Source organism: Salmo salar, chromosome 09 (assembly GCF_965601325.2).
Source record: "Salmo salar chromosome 09, fSalSal1, whole genome shotgun sequence".
Classification (NCBI taxonomy): domain Eukaryota; kingdom Metazoa; phylum Chordata; class Actinopteri; order Salmoniformes; family Salmonidae; genus Salmo; species Salmo salar.
Genome location: NC_138299.1, coordinates 142,207,310 through 142,223,802, shown reverse-complemented (window position 1 = coordinate 142,223,802; position 16,493 = coordinate 142,207,310). Strand labels below are relative to the sequence as shown.

The window sequence follows — 16,493 nt, the reverse complement described above, 5'->3', positions numbered from 1 at the left end:
GTAAAGCTCGCCACCATTGGGCTCTGGAGTGATGAATCACGCTTCTCCATCTGGCAGTCCAATGGACAAATCTGGGTTTGGTGGATGCCAGGAAAACACTACCTGCCTGAATGCATAGTGCCAACTATAAAGTTTGGTGGAAGAGGAATAATGGTCTGTTTTACATGGTTTGGGCTAGGCCCCTTAGTTCCAGTGAAGTGAAATCTTAACGCCACAGCATACAATGACATTCTAGACAATTCTGTGCTTCCAACTTTGTGGCAACAGTTTGGGGAAGGCCCTTTCCTGTTTCAGCACAACAATTTCTCTTCCACCAAACTTTACAGTTGGCACTATGCATTGGGGCAGGTTGTGTTCTCCTGGCATCCACCAAACCTAGATTTATCCGTTGGACTGCCAGATGGAGAAGTGTGATTCATCAATCCAGAGAATGTTTCCATGGCTCCAGAGTCCAATGGCGGCGAGCTTTACACCACCAGCTGACGCTTGGCAATGTGCATGGTGAACTAAGGCTTGTGTGCAACTGCTCGGCTATGGAAACCAATTTCATGAAGATCCCGACGAACAGTTCTTGTGCTGACGTTGCTTCCAGAGGCAGTTTGGAACTCTGTCGTGAGTGTTGCAACCAAGAACATGCCATTTTTACGCGCTTCAGCACTCGGTGGTCCCATTCTGTGAACTTATTTGGCCTACCACTTCGCAGCTGAGCCATTGTTGCTTCTAGACGTTTCCATTTCTACTACTTACAGTTGACCGATGGCGCACCAGCAGGGCAGACATTTTATTAACTGACTTGTTGAAAAGGTGGCATCCTATGATGGTGCCACGGGAAGTCACGGAGCTCTACAGCAAAGCCATTCTACTGCCAATGTTTGTCTATGGAGATTGCATGGCTGTGTGCTTCGATTTCATACGCCTGTCAGTAACGGGTTTGGCTGAAATAAACAAATCCACTAATTTGAAGGGGTGTCCACATACTTTTGTGTCTATTGTGTACTTTTCGTCATGCAGTGTATGTATGTCTAAGGGTAAAACCATTTTGCTTGGATTTGACTGTTTTATCTTCCATGGCCGTGCCCTGAGAGAGCGACTCCGGTTTGTCCAGTTGCGCAATCACCAGATAAACAAACTGAATCCACTGTGAAGCTGATAAGGGTGTGTTTATATTTTTACAGGAGCTTTCCAATGAGTACAAATTAGCTTGCACACGCTCTTGAAAGCAAAGGGGTTTTCACACGGGAGACAAGGATGGCTACTTTTTTGCTTGTTGTCGGTGTAGTAGTCGGGATTGCATTTATTTACCACAGTGTTGTGGTTAAAGGACAAGAGATGCAAAAGTAAAGCAAAACTGCGTGGGAAAACTGTCATTGTAACTGGTAAGTCCTTTTCCAGTGATTTCAATTTCGTTAGTGTTGGAATTTAAAGACCAGAGTTTTAAATGTTTTTTGATCTTCCCACCTGCATAAATTAGACTAATATCATAAACTTATATTATTCACCGTTACTTGTCTTTTCTTTGACTTGTTTATGCCCACTTACTCCAGGAAGTAACACAGGCATAGGGAAGATGACTGCGCTAGATCTGGCCAGGAGAGGTGCCAGAGTCATCCTGGCCTGCCGCAGCAAACAGAGCTGAGGCAGCGCTCGCTGACATCAAGAGGGTGAGAGGAGATTGAACACTTTGACCATATAACTATAATGACCAGTAGTTTATGGCTAGTAACTTTTTTTTGTGTGTATGAAAATAGTACAGTAACATAAATGTGTCCTGTAGGAGAGTGGGAGCAATGAGGTGGTGTTCATGCATCTGGATCTGGGGAGTCTGAAGTCTGTTCGCTCCTTTGCTGAAACCTTCCTAAAGAATGAGCCCAGACTGGACCTGCTCATCAACAATGCAGGTGTGGCTTGTAGACCTGCTCATCAACAATGCAGGTGTGGCTTGTAGACCTGCTCATCAACAATGCAGGTGTGGCTTGTAGACCTGCTCATCAACAATGCAGGTGTGGCTTGTAGACCTGCTCATCAACAATGCAGGTGTGGCTTGTAGACCTGCTCATCAACAATGCAGGTGTGGCTTGTAGTGGTTGTTTGCAGCAGCGCTACGACCCTCTTTCAATACACGCAACCTTGTACGACACCTATAAATGACCTTGCATTTAGTAATGTACAGACCAGTGGAGACCATCCTCAGTGAATTTCATATTTTTTTAAACATTTAAAAAGTTAACCTTTTTAGATAAAACTATACTAAATATAATCACATCTCACCTAATAATTGATTAAAACTCACTATTTTGCAAAGAAGGTCTACAGTAGCCTCCACAGCACTCTGTAGGGCAGCACCATGTTGTAGCTGGAGGACTGCTAGCTTCTGTACACCTCTGGGTACATTGACTTCAATACAAAACCTAGGAGGCTCATGGTTCTCACCCCTTTCCATAGACTTTCACATTAATTATGACGACTGCCGGAGGACATTATCCAACCTACCAGAGCTCTTGCAGAATGAACTGTTGTCCACCCAATCAAAGGATCAGAGAATTAATCTAGTACTGAAAGCATAAACTACAGCTAGCTAGCACTGTGGTGAGTAGTTGACTCAATGAGAAAGACGATAGTTGAACAGTTTTGAACAAATTAATTTATTCCAAATTGAAGGATAAGAGAGAAATAGTATATATTTTTTCCAATGTCACTTAGCTAGCAAATTCAGCTAATTAGTTTAGCCTACTGAAACGCCCTGCTCAAACAGAGGGATGCTATTTTAGCCAGCTGGCTATGACTATCCAACACAACACTGGAACTCTTCCAAGTCAAGGTAAGCTTCTGGATTTACAAATGTACTGCCACCGGGGCCCACCGGTGTAACTGCTCACTGACTGTATACTGTAACGTTACTTCATGATTGTAGCGAGTTTACTAACGCATTAGTTCTATTAGCTATGCAGCTGTCTATGACGTTACTTTAGCAAATATGGTGACAACGATGTAGGCTGTGTGTAGCGGTTTGGCTTGGAACGTTGTTTCTTTTTTATTTTACGGGGATTAACATACCTGAATTTGTCCAATAGAAACTCTCGTTTGCAACTGTTGGACTAATGATTACACCCTAGATCAGCTAGATGCAGGCAAGAGTGTGCAAGGCGGTATTGAATGTGTCACTGTCTATGTGGCTAGGTTGTAGCAATCTCATGATGGGTATAGGGAAAGTGTTAGTGTTATGTAGGTTCCTAAACCTATCGCTGTTACATTGAACTGGGTGAATGGAATATAAATGACACTCATCCAATATGCTGTAATAGAAATAAGGCAATTCTCCTGAGAAAAAAATAATAATCCTCCCTTATCTTAAATGGCACTGACCGCTACTGGTACAGACAGCCTTTTCCAGATGGACTTGAAGTTAGTGCTTAGTGAGGTGTCACAAGAGCCTGTGTACAGAGCTGGACCATTTCATAGAGCTGGACCATTTCATAGAGCTGGACCATTTCATAGAGCTGGACCATTTCATAGAGCTGGACCATTTTCATAGAGCTGGACCATTTTCATAGAGCTGGACCATTTTCATAGAGCTGGACCATTTTCATAGAGCTGGACCATTTTCATAGAGCTGGACCATTTTCATAGAGCTGGACCATTTTCATAGAGCTGGACCATTTTCATAGAGCTGGACCATTTTCATAGAGCTGGACCATTTTCATAGCGATAGAACATGCAGCCAATGTGTTGTAGGCTACAAATTATTCTCCAGCCAAAAGAGCTCGCTGGACTGCTGTCTCAAATAACCAAGCCCGCCAACCATGGCACATGGTAATACCATCAAATATTACCCACGTAATATCCTGACACCAGTGTAGACATTTTGGAAGTGAGGCAGCTGGTATCAATCTGAGTAAAACCATGTTTTGTAGTATTTAATGAAGCCAAAATGGAAATAGTTACTTCCCCTTTGTTTCAGGTATTTACATGCCAGGCACCACAGAGGATGGCTTGGGGATGATGTTTGGTGTCAACCACCTCGGTCCCTTCCTGTTGACCAACCTGCTGTTAGACCGTATGAAGGAGTGTGGTCCGAGTCGAGTGGTCAACGTGTCATCCATCGGTCATAACTTCGGCACCGTCGACTTCAACTGTTTGAGCACTCACAAGGAGTTAGGAGTTGGAAATTCTGCCACAGATGTTTTCAACATCTACACCAACAGCAAGCTGTGTAATGTTCTCTTCACCCATGAGCTGGCCAAGAGACTGCAGGGCACAAATGTTACCTGCTACACCCTTCACCCAGGCGAGTGCACTATATCCCAGTTATGTATGAAATCTTCATTTGTGTCCAAGTATGGGTTAGAAGGAATTGTCCTGTATTGATTAGTTGAAATGCAGTATTTTTATGCATCCCCCGCAGGTGGAGCTATAGGAGGATGGGCTCATTGTAATGACTGGACTGGAACGGTGTCAAACACATCAAGCAAATGTAAACCACATGATTGACTCTGTTCCATTTATTCCATTCCAGCCATTACAAAAAGACCATCCTCCTATAGCTCCTCCCAACAGCGTACTCTGATCCCCATGTGTCTGAATAATAGTACATGTATTGGTTTGCAAGTTTTAACCAACATAAACGTGGGTTTATTTTGTTTTTCAGGAGCCATCAACTCTGAACTGTTTCGCGACGTCAGCAAGGTGTTCATGATTCTGATGAAGCCTTTCCTCATGTTCTTCTTCAAGGACACTGTGGCGGGGTCTCAGACCACCCTACACTGTGCCCTGCAGGAGGGCCTGGAGCCCCTCTCTGGATGTTACTTTTCTAACTGTACAGTCAGGAGCCTCTATGCTAAGGCCAGAGACAATGCGGTGGCCAAGAAGCTATGGGAAGTCAGTGAAAATCTGAGTGGCCTATCCTCTTAAGAAAGTCACTTGTAATCTCCAGTTTTAACTGGACTTCAACCTACTAACCAATATGCTGTGTTCTTTCAAAACAAAACCGTAATTCTTTCAGTTTTGCTTTATAAAATGTACATGAATAGAAATATATGGATGAAGCGCTTGCTTTTTCTTACCTAACATTGATTTATGGGACATTTAATTAGACGTTATTTATATTTCTTACAAAACAGTAAATAAACCTAAACCGTTAAGATTGTTTGTCTTGATTTGTTTTTTGATGGCTCAAACTACTATTCATAGCTTCTGCCTAAGTATCCTCCTAACCATTTATCAGCTGAATTAGAATTTAAAGATGGCACTCATGCCTGCCCTGCAGAGAGAGAGAGAGATGAGCATGAAAGCTTCAGTAGAAGAATCCAAACAAAGAAAAAAAAGCTAAAATACCCTGTGCAGTCCAATGGGGTGTGGTTTAAGCTTTCCCGCAACTCAACAGAAAGTAGAGCTTGAGAATAACTGGACAGTAAGGAATTCTAGACCATGAGAATAACTGGACAGTAAGGAATTCTAGACCATGAGAATAACTTTACGGTAAGGAATTCTAGACCATGAGAATAACTGGACAGTAAGGAATTCTAGACCATGAGAATAACTGGACAGTAAGGAATTCTAGACCATGAGAATAACTGGACAGTAAGGAATTCTAGACCATGAGAATAACTGGACAGTAAGGAATTCTAGACCATGAGAATAACTGGACAGTAAGGAATTCTAGACCATGAGAATAACTTTACGGTAAGGAATTCTAGACCATGAGAATAACTGCACAGTAAGGAATTCTAGACCATGAGAATAACTGGACAGTAAGGAATTCCAGAGGGAGCAGTGTGTTCTATGGGTTTTCATTACTGAGTGCTACACAGGATCTGAAAGCTCAATGGCTGCCTTCTTGTTGCTGTAGTGGTATTGGTGGCCTATATTTTTCATAACGTCTTTGTCAAAGGGGCAAAAGCAATGTGAAACGACATGGGAAAACTCGTAACAGGTGTCTGTTTTTGTCAATGCTTCCTGTATTTCCCCACATTGACACAGGAGGAAATTTCATGGCACTGTTATGTAATAATGTAGAGTAGATGTAAGTTTCTTTGCCTGTACATCATTTCATGTATATAGGATTCTTAAATTCATTTGTCTTTGTATATTATTTCATTTGGGGATTTTTGAATGATTTCCCTGGTTGTTAAACTCAACAAACACTCTGCTGCAAGTTGTAGGGGAGACTGGGGGCAATTGTAACGGGGGTGTTTGTAACAATTAGAATTTCTCCAAACAGAAACAAGTTTTTACAAAAAAAATTATTTCACCTTTATTTAACCAGGTAGGCAAGTTGAGAACAAGTTCTCATTTACAATTGCGACCGGGCCAAGATAATGCAAAGCAGTTCGACACATACAACAACAGAGTTACACATGGAGTAAAACAAACATACAGTCAATAATACAGTAGACAAATAAGTCTATATACAATGTGAGAAAATGAGGTGAGATAAGGGAGGCAAAGGCCATGGTGTCAAAGTAAACACAATACAGCAAGTAAAACACTGGAATGGTAGATTTGTAGTGGAAGAATGTGCAAAGTAGAAATAGAAATAATGGGGTGCAAAGGAGCAAAAATAAATAAATACAGTAGGGGAAGTGGTAGTTGTTTGGGCTAAATTATAGATGGGCTATGTACAGGTGCAGTGATCTGTGAGCTGCTCTGACAGTTGGTGCTTAAAGCTAGTGAGGGAGATAAGTGTTTCAGTTTCAGAGATTTTTGTAGTTCGTTCCAGTCATTGGCAGCAGAGAACTGGAAGGAGAGACGGCCAGAGGAGGAATTGGCTTTCGGGGTGACCAGAGAGATATACCTGCTGGTGCGCGTGCTACAGGTGGGTGCTGCTACGGTGACCAGTGAGCTGAGATAAGGGGGGACTTTACCTAGCAGGGTCTTGTAGATGACCTGGAGCCACTGGGTTTGGTGACGAGTATGAAGCGAGGGCCAGCCAGCGAGGGCCAGCCAACGAGAGCGTACAGGTCGCAGTGGTGACAAAATGGATGGCACTGTGATAGACTGCATCCAGTTTATTGAGTAGGGTATTGGAGGCTATTTTGTAAATGACATCACCGAAGTCGAGGATCGGTAGGATGGTCAGTTTTACAAGGGTATGTTTGGCAGCATGAGTGAAGGATGATTTGTTGCGAAATAGGAAGCCAATTCTAGATTTAACTTTGAGTACAGTACATGTCCATTTAGGTTATCTTCCTGGTTGAAGAGTTTCAGACAAATATTGCACTGTATTTGTCTTGTACTGTCCCGAGCCTTAATGTCCAAGAACTCAAACTAGCATAATTTTCATCACTATCTGTTAAACATTGACATTGTTGTCTCTTGCTAGGCACATGAGGTTTTGTGTCATGGCTGCTGGGTTGGGGGCAATTGTAACACAGTGTTAAAATGAACCTGAGCCAAATTATGAAAAAAATAACTGATTTTAACTTAAGATTTTTATGAATTATACAAAACTAACGTTAAATATCCTTGGGGTCCTGTAGATTGCCAAATAAGTTGTCAACAGATATAATTTGGGCACAATCAGACTATTCAGATGTTTTGAGAGGAACTGAATGGCCATTCACAAATGGGTGTTACTGTAAATATTGGTTGGTTACTTAGATATAATTTGATTTCTAGCAAAATCATTACGTATGTCTATGATAATGTGATAATTCAAACAGAAGTATTTGAAGTGAATTTGTTTGGTTTATTTTTTAGGAGTTACATTTGACCCTGGCACGGGGGCAAATGTAACATCCAGACTGTGGATTAAAGTCAGTATTGTAATCCGACTGTTTTATGTACTGACCTGTAAATGGTATGATTGATTAGGAGACTGATGTAAGTTACTATACAAAAAAAATGACTGGCATAGTTCAAGTGGTCTATATATAGAGTAAAATACACTGCTCAAAAAAATAAAGGGAACACTAAAATAACACATCCTAGATCTGAATGAATGAAATAATTTTATTAACTACTTTTTTCTTTACATAGTTGAATGTGCTGACAACAAAATCACACAAAAATAATCAATGGAAATCCAATTTATCAACCCACTGAGGTCTGGATTTGGAGTCGCACTCAAAATTAAAGTGGAAAACCACACTACAGGCTGATCCAACTTTGATGTAATGTCCTTAAAACAAGTCAAAATGAGGCTCAGTAGTGTGTGTGGCCTCCACGTGCCTGTATGACCTCCCTACAACGCCTGGGCATGCTCCTGATGAGGTGGCGGATGGTCTCCTGAGGGATCTCCTCCCAGACCTGGACTAAAGCATCCGCCAACTCCTGGACAGTCTGTGGTGCAACGTGGCGTTGGTGGATGGAGCGAGACATGATGTCCCAGATGTGCTCAATTGGATTCAGGTCTGGGGAACGGGCGGGCCAGTCCATAGCATCAATGCCTTCCTCTTGCAGGAACTGCTGACACACTCCAGCCACATGAGGTCTAGCGTTGTCTTGCATTAGGAGGAACCCAGGGCCAACCGCACCAGCATATGGTCTCACAAGGGGTCTGAGGATCTCATCTCGGTACCTAATGGCAGTCAGGCTACCTCTGGTGAGCACATGGAGGGCTGTGCGGCCCCGCAAAGAAATGCCACCCCACACCATGACTGACCCACCGCCAAACCGGTCATATTGTTGTTGTCTGTTGTCTATTCCATTTGGACAACAGCATGTGAAATTTGTTGTCAATCAGTGTTGCTTCCTAAGTGGACAATTTGATTTCACAGAAGTGTGATTGACTTGGAGTTACATTGTGTTGTTTAAGTGTTCCCTTTATTTTTTTGAGCAGTGTATATATACATTGACAATACATTTCACATGCTGTTGTGCAAATGGAATAGACAACAGGTGGAAATTATAGGCAATTAGCAAGACACCCCCAATAAAGGAGTGGTTCTGCAGGTGGTGACCACAGACCACTTCTCAGTTCCTATGCTTCCTGGCAGATGTTTTGGTCACTTTTGAATGCTGGCGGTGCTTTCACTCTAGTGGTAGCATGAGACGGAGTCTACAACCCACACAAGTGGCTCAGGTAGTGCAGCTCATCGAGGATGGCACATCAATGCGAGCTGTGGCAAGAAGGTTTGCTGTGTCTGTCAGCGTAGTGTCCAGAGCATGGAGGCGCTACCAGGAGACAGGCCAGTACATCAGGAGACGTGGAGGAGGCCGTAGGAGGGCAACAACCCAGCAGCAGGACCGCTACCTCCGCCTTTGTACAAGGAGGAGCAGGAGGAGCACTGCAAGAGCCCTGCAAAATGACCTCCAGCAGGCCACAAATGTGCATGTGTCTGCTCAAACGGTCAGAAACAGACTCCATGAGGGTGGTATGAGGGCCGACGTCCACAGGTGAGGGTTGTGCTTACAGCCCAACACCGTGCAGGACGTTTGGCATTTGCCAGAGAACACCAAGATTGGCAAATTCGCCACTGGCGCCCTGTGCTCTTCACAGATGAAAGCAGGTTCACACTGAGAACATGTGACAGACGTGACAGAGTCTGGAGACGCCGTGGAGAACATTCTGCTGCCTGCAACATCCTCCAGCATGACCGGTTTGGCAGTGGGTCAGTCATGGTGTGGGGTGGCATTTCTTTGGGGGGCCGCACAGCCCCCCATGTGCTCGCCAGAGGTAGCCTGACTGCCATTAGGTACCGAGATGAGATCCTCAGACCCCTTGTGAGACCATATGCTGGTGCGGTTGGCCCTGGGTTCCTCCTAATGCAAGACAATGCAAGACCTCATGTGGCTGGAGTGTGTCAGCAGTTCCTGCAAGAGGAAGGCATTGATGCTATGGACTGGCCCGCCCGTCCCCCAGACCTGAATCCAATTGAGCACATCTGGGACATCATGTCTCGCTCCATCCACCAACGCCACGTTGCACCACAGACTGTCCAGGAGTTGGTGGATGCTTTAGTCCAGGTCTGGGAGGAGATCCCTCAGGAGACCATCCGCCACCTCATCAGGAGCATGCCCAGGCGTTGTAGGGAGGTCATACAGGCACGTGGAGGCCACACACATTACTGAGCCTCATTCTGACTTGTTTTAAGGATATTACATCAAAGTTGGATCAGCCTGTAGTGTGGTTTTCCACTTTAATTTTGAGTGTGACTCCAAATCCAGACCTCCATGGGTTGATAAATTGGATTTCCATTGATTATTTTTGTGTGATTTTGTTGTCAGCACATTCAACTATGTAAAGAAAAAAGTATTTAATACGATTATTTCATTCATTCAGATCTAGGATGTGTTATTTTAGTGTTCCCTTTATTTTTTTGAGCAGTGTATATTTTTACAATTTCCTCTGGTCTCCCCTACATTGCGTTGATCCTACTAATACTAATTCTCCAGGAAGTAACACAGGCATAGGGAAGATGACAGCACTAGATCTGGCCAGGAGAGGTGCCAGGGTCATCCTGGCATGCCGCAACAAACAGAGAGCGGAGGCCGCGCTCGCTGACATCAAGAGGGTGAGGAGAGATTCAACAATCTCTGACCTACTTTACATTTGCAGATTTTGTTATTACATCACAACCCTCATGTGGTTGCTGTGAAAAGAGGCATTTTGGAAAATGTTAAATGAAATTTGGACAGAGTAACAAAGAAATGTGTGTCCTGTAGGAGAGTGGGAGCAATGAGGTGGTGTTCATGCATCTGGATCTGGGCAGTCTGAAGTCTGTTCGCTCCTTTGCTGAAACCTTCCTAAAGACTGAGCGCAGATTGGACCTGCTCATCAACAATGCAGGTAAAGGAGGCTTGAGGTGGTGTTGTTGGACCTCTCTTTCTCTCTCTGGGTGTATCTCAATGGTCCTAAACGGCTTCCTTTCCATCTACTCTATCCTTTATTTGCACTGACATGACAGGTGAAAGCAATACACCTGTCCTGTTCCTTTGCATCAATGCAGGATGAAGGAAAGGCTGTGAGGAGATGAGGCTACTAAAGACTTTTAAGATGCACCCTGAACTCCCATCAACCTCCCATAGAAGTGATTATGGATGAATAAGGACTCATTTTCATGTTTCCTCTCAGGTATTTACATGCAGGGCAGCACAGAAGACGGCTTGGGGATGATGTTTGGTGTCAACTACATCGGTCACTTCCTGTTGACCAATCTGCTTCTGGACCGTCTGAAGGAGTGCGGTCCGAGTCGAGTGGTCAACGTGGCGTCCTTGGGCCATAATTTTGGCAAAATTGATTTCAACTGCTTGAGCACTCACAAGGAGTTAGGTGTTGGCAAGTCTGCCATGGATGTCTTTAACATCTATTGCAACAGCAAGCTGTGTAATGTTGTCTTCACCCATGAGCTGGCCAAGAGACTGAAGGACACAAACGTTACCTGCTACAGCCTCCACCCTGGTGAGTGCTGCTAAGTCAGGTGTCCAATTTAATTTGACCATGTATAAAACTTTTGAATGTAATGGTATCTGCAGTTTTCAAGTTAGTTCTTGGTTGAATTTAAAGTAGAATAAGATGACTAATGTTCCAGTCAAAGCTCTTCTCTGTCCTGGCACCCCAATGGTGGAACAAGCCTCCCTCTAATGTCAGGACAGCGGACTCCCTGGCCATCTTCCGACAACGTCTGAAAACCTACCTCCTTTAAAGAGTATCTTAAATAAATCCCACAATGACATGTCTCACCTCGCTATCTTAAGATGAATACACTAATGTAAGTCGGTCTGGATAAGAGCGTCTGCTAAATGACTAATATAGATTTTTTTTTTAAATATATGTTTTATGAATGGATAACTCAACTCTAGTGCTTGTGTTTTTTTCTCCTGGGTTTAATCTAACCTGAGCTGGGCCGTTACGCAGACACTGTATTATTCATGCTGTTGAAGGTCATCTCCATGTTGTTCTTCAAGAACACTATTTTGGGGTGTCAGACCAACCTGGATGAATGAAGACAGCTTATCTGTTGAAATGTTGGTTATTAGGTTATTAAATTATTGCATCTGACCTCCTAGAGTGTGCGGCTCTCCTTTTCTTTTTCAGGGGTGTCAGACCAACCTGGAGCCCCTCTGGACGCTACTTCTCCAACTGTACAGTAGTGGCCAAAAGTTTTGAGAATGACACAAATATTAATTTTCACAAAGTCTGCTGCCTCAGTTTGTATGATGGCAATTTGCATATACTCCAGAATGTTATGAAGAGTGATCAGATGAATTGCAATTAATTGCAAAGTCCCTCTTTGCCATGCAAATGAACTGAATCCCCAACAAAACATTTCCATTGCATTTCAGCCCTGCCACAAAAGGACCAGCTGACATCATGTCAATGATTCTCTTGTTAACACAGGTGTGAGTGTTGACGAGGACAAGGCTGGAGATCACTCTGTCATGCTGATTGAGTTTGAATAACAGACTGGAAGCTTCAAAAGGAGGGTGGTGCTTGGAATCATTGTTCTTCCTGTCAATCATGGTGACCTGCAAGGAAACACGTGCCGTCATCATTGCTTTGCACAAAAAGGGCTTCACAGGCAAGGATATCGCTGCCAGTAAGATTGCACCTAAATCAACCATTTATCGGATCACCAAGAACTTCAAGGAGAGTGGTTCAATTGTTGTGAAGAAGGCTTCAGGGCACCCAAGAAGGTCCAGCAAGCGCCAGGACCGTCTCCTAAAGTTGATTCAGCTGTGGGATCGGGGCACCACCAGTACATAGCTTGCTCAGGAATGGCAGCAGGCAGGTGTGAGTACATCTGCACGCACAGTGAGGCGAAGACTTTTGGAGGATGGCCTGGTGTCAAGAAGGGCAGCAAAGAAGCCACTTCTCTCCAGGAAAAACATCAGGGACAGACTGATATTCTGCAAAAGGTACAGGGATTGGACTGCTGAGGACTGGGGTAAAGTAATTTTCTCTGATGAATCCCCTTTCCGATTGTTTGGGGCATCTGGAAAAAAGCTTGTCCGGAGAAGACAAAGTGAGTGTTAACATCAGTCCTGTGTCATGCCAACAGTAAAGCATCCTGAGACCATTCATGTGTGGGGTTGCTTCTCAGCCAAGGGAGTGGGCTCACTCACAATGTTGCCTAAGAACACAGTCATGAATAAAGAATGGTACCAACACATCCTCCGAGAGCAACTTCTCCCAGCCATCCAGGAACAGTTTGGTGACGAACAATGCCTTTTCCAGCATGATGGAGCACCTTGCCATAAGGCAAAAGTGATAACTAAGTGGCTCGGGGAACAAAACATCGATATTTTGGGTCCATGGTCAGGAAACTCCCCAGACACCTATTCCCATTGAGAACTTGTGGTCAATCCTCAAGAGGTGGGCGGACAAACAAAAACCCACAAATTCTGACAAACTACAAGCATTGATTATGCAAGAATGGGCTGCCGTCAGTCAGGATGTGGCCCAGAAGTTAATTGACAGCATGCCAGGGCGGATTGCAGAGGTCTTAAAAAAGAAGGGTCAGCACTGCAAATATTGACTCTCTGCATCAACTTCATGAAATTGTCAATAAAAGCCTTTGACACTCATGAAATGCTTGTAATTATACTTCAGTATTCCATAGTACCATCTGACAAAAATATCTAAAGACATTGAAGCAGCAAACTTTGTGGAAATTAATATTTGTGTCATTCTCAAAACTTTTGGCCACGACTGTGCAGTCAGGAACCTCTAAGGCCAGAGACGTCACGGTGGCCAAGAAGCTATGGGAAGTCAGTGAGAGTCTGTGTGGACTAGTGAAAACCTCCCGCTGTGACTCAAGTTCTCCTTTGTGTGCAAAATGATTTTTGACATTTGAGTTGACTTACCCTTTATATCAACCAACAGTGTCAGATATTCTAAAAGTACTAACTCATGTGTGTGATTCGTATCTAGGATTGATCTTGTGCAAGACTGATGGGAATAAAGTACATGTTCCTCAATGAAGCTGTTGTGTATTCATTGGTGGTTGTATAATAACTGTGCCAGCACTTAACAGTGCATCCATTCATATTTCAGATCATGCATTCTCATTCCTCATCCAGCTCTCCACATGCGTAGCAATTGAGCCTCGGGAAGAGCATTTATACATCATGTGGATATAGCAGAGGAGCTGATGCTGTTTGTTGCCTTGATCATATGGATTGGAATAAAAAAAAAACGGGTGAAGAGTACTGAAATATCCTACTTAAGTAAAAGTAAAATTACTGGTGGAAAACAACTACTCAAGTAAAAAGCAGCTCATTTAAAAAGTACTCAGAGTAAAAGTAATTGAGTTACTTTTAAAATATAAACATTGTCCTTGATAATTAGCTAAGATTACCTGAACGTTGTTACACATGGTCTTTTCCATGCATTAAATTGAAAAAGGAAGAGAGGGAATGAATGTACAGTAGTAACTAAGTACATTTATTTTATGATTTATAACAAAGTACTGAAATATCCTACTCGAGTAGAAGTACTGTTACTTTAATTACATTTTACTAAAGTTTCTGTAAAATGACTGACTGAAAAATACTCAAACTACAAGTACTCGGAAAAACGACTAAATTACAGTATAGAGAGTAGTTGGAATTAGTTACTTTACACCTCTGCAAAAAAACATAGGCTAGCAAAATATGTAATGAAGACTGAATCGTTTGTGATTGGGAATATTTAATTATTCAGAGTAATTCATTTGAATGAAGTAGCATGCCTAAAGAGGAAATAAACTACTACACTGCCCACAAATGGTTTAGATTAGAATGTATACCCTCAATATGGAGCCGATTTTTCATGCAGATTACAAATACGACAATTGGTGGAATACTTCCGTACAGCAAGTATAAATTAAAACCGGAAACGCTTGGCGTAATAAAACAAAAACGGCATATGCTGCAGCAAGTTAGTCTGCTGAACTTTCATAGCTTGAAAACAACATTACCTTACCAAATTTAGAAACAACGCTCAGTGCTGTAATAATGTAGTTTAAAAAAAATGTATTGCGTTGTAATTGATACTTTATTACAACTTGTTCAGCGGGTCAAGATGCTGCTGTGTGACACTGAAAGGGAAGACTGCTTTTGTAAGGTTAGTTAGGCACATTTTGTTGCCTTGCTATGTGATGGGGACTGATTTAGTGTGCGCACGTTTTAAGTGTACTGAAGACCTATACATTAAAATGTGTTTTGTTGTTCCCTAGGGAGTAACACTGGTATTGGAAAGGCTACTGCTTTGGATTTGGCCAAGAGAGGTGCAAGGGTCATCCTTGCCTGCCGCAGCAAACAGAAAGCTGAGGCTGCTGTCTATGATATCAGAAGGGTTGGAGGAGCCTTATTGATATCTCAATCTCTCATCTCAATACATACTGATCAGGGATTTGTTTGCCCTGTGTGAAAATGTATGGTGTTGGAAATCCACTGTTTGATTCCTCCTCTGTTCTATAGGAAAGTGGGAGCAATGAGGTGGTGTTCATGCATCTGGATCTGGGCAGTCTGAAGTCTGTTCGCTCCTTTGCTGAAACTTTCCTGAAGACTGAACTCAGACTGGACCTACTCATCAACAATGCAGGTATGGCAGAGAAAGAGGGAATGTAAACATTCATTCCCAATACATAAAACACACGTTCTCTATTCAGTGAACCCTATTGAATCAAATGTGACACATCTCTTCTTACCCCATGGATAAAATAATACACACATTTAAAGACAAATATAGAAATACTTGGACATTATGTGTAGCCTTACTCCCTGTTACCTACATGTACATGCTGAATTACCTCAACTACCTCATACCCCTGCACATTGACTCAGTACTAGTACTCCTTGTAAATAGCCTCGTTATTGTTATTTTGTGTTACTATTTCCTTTTTTTTATTTAGCAAATATTTTTCTTACTTTTTAGCTCTGCATTGTTGGGAATGGGCTCATAAGTAAGCATTTCAAGGTACTCTCTATACCTGTTGTATTCGGCTAATGTGACCAATAAAATTTGATTTGTTTCAGGAATGCTGGGGCCTGGCTACACTGAGGATGGGTTCGGCATGGTGTTTGGGGTCAACCACCTAGGCCACTTCCTGTTGACCTGCTTGCTGCTGGACCGGCTGAAGGAGTGTGGTCCGAGTCGTGTTGTCAACGTGTCGGCTCTCCTACACCGGCTAGGCTCTGTGGACTTTGCCCTCCTGGGTACCCACAAGGACGTGGTGCCAGGCCAGTCCACCTGGCATAACTTCAGGGCCTACTGCCACAGCAAGCTGTGCAACGTGCTCTTCACCCGGGAGCTGGCCAACCGCCTGGATGGGACAAGCGTCACCACCTGCAGTCTCCACCCAGGTCAGTAGCTCTCTACCTACAGACTCCACCCAGGTCAGTAGCCCTCCACCTACAACCTCCACCCAGGTCAGTAGCCCTCCACCTACAGCCTCCACCCAGGTCAGTAGCCCTCCATCTACAGCCTCCGCCCAGGTCAGTAGCCCTCCACCTACAGCCTCCGCCCAGGTCAGTAGCCCTCCACCTACAGCCTCCACCCAGGTCAGTAGCCTCCACCTACAGCCTCCGCCCAGGTCAGTAGCCCTCCACCTACAGCCTCCACCCAGGTCAGT

The 16,493-nt window shown here is 43.5% G+C and overlaps 3 protein-coding genes across 3 annotated transcripts; all 3 read left to right on the top strand.

Annotated features, from left to right (window-relative positions):
• Positions 1 to 1,166: 1,166 nt before the first annotated feature.
• On the top strand, positions 1,167 to 11,573 carry LOC106581235 (dehydrogenase/reductase SDR family member 13). The gene is made up of 4 exons (XM_082956381.1): positions 1,167 to 1,376; positions 10,333 to 10,451; positions 10,603 to 10,726; positions 11,012 to 11,573. The coding sequence occupies exons 2-4, from the start codon at positions 10,356 to 10,358 to the stop codon at positions 11,350 to 11,352; spliced, it is 561 nt and encodes a 186-aa protein (XP_082812507.1). The 5' UTR covers positions 1,167 to 1,376; positions 10,333 to 10,355; the 3' UTR covers positions 11,353 to 11,573.
• Positions 1,249 to 5,138, top strand: dhrs13b.1 (dehydrogenase/reductase (SDR family) member 13b.1). Its single transcript, XM_014215035.3, is given in 7 exon segments — positions 1,249 to 1,329; positions 1,331 to 1,376; positions 1,545 to 1,626; positions 1,628 to 1,661; positions 1,775 to 1,898; positions 3,959 to 4,285; positions 4,646 to 5,138. Coding segments are annotated over 7 exon segments (957 nt in total). The 3' UTR covers positions 4,909 to 5,138.
• A 3,518-nt stretch (positions 11,574 to 15,091) lies between the features above and the next one.
• Positions 15,092 to 16,247, top strand: LOC106581234 (dehydrogenase/reductase SDR family member 13; the record flags this gene model as incomplete). The annotated part of the gene is made up of 3 exons (XM_082955541.1): positions 15,092 to 15,214; positions 15,340 to 15,463; positions 15,898 to 16,247. Coding segments are annotated over 3 exons (582 nt in total), but the record flags the coding sequence as incomplete, so codon positions are not given.
• Positions 16,248 to 16,493: the final 246 nt, after the last annotated feature.

Coding starts and splice junctions, on each gene's coding strand:
- LOC106581235 (XM_082956381.1), top strand. CDS start 10,356: ATGACAGCACTAGATCTGGCCAGGAGAGGTGCCAGGGTCATCCTGGCA. Junction 10,452..10,602: donor CGCTCGCTGACATCAAGAGG/GTGAGGAGAGAT, acceptor TGTGTCCTGTAG/GAGAGTGGGAGCAATGAGGT. Junction 10,727..11,011: donor CCTGCTCATCAACAATGCAG/GTAAAGGAGGCT, acceptor GTTTCCTCTCAG/GTATTTACATGCAGGGCAGC.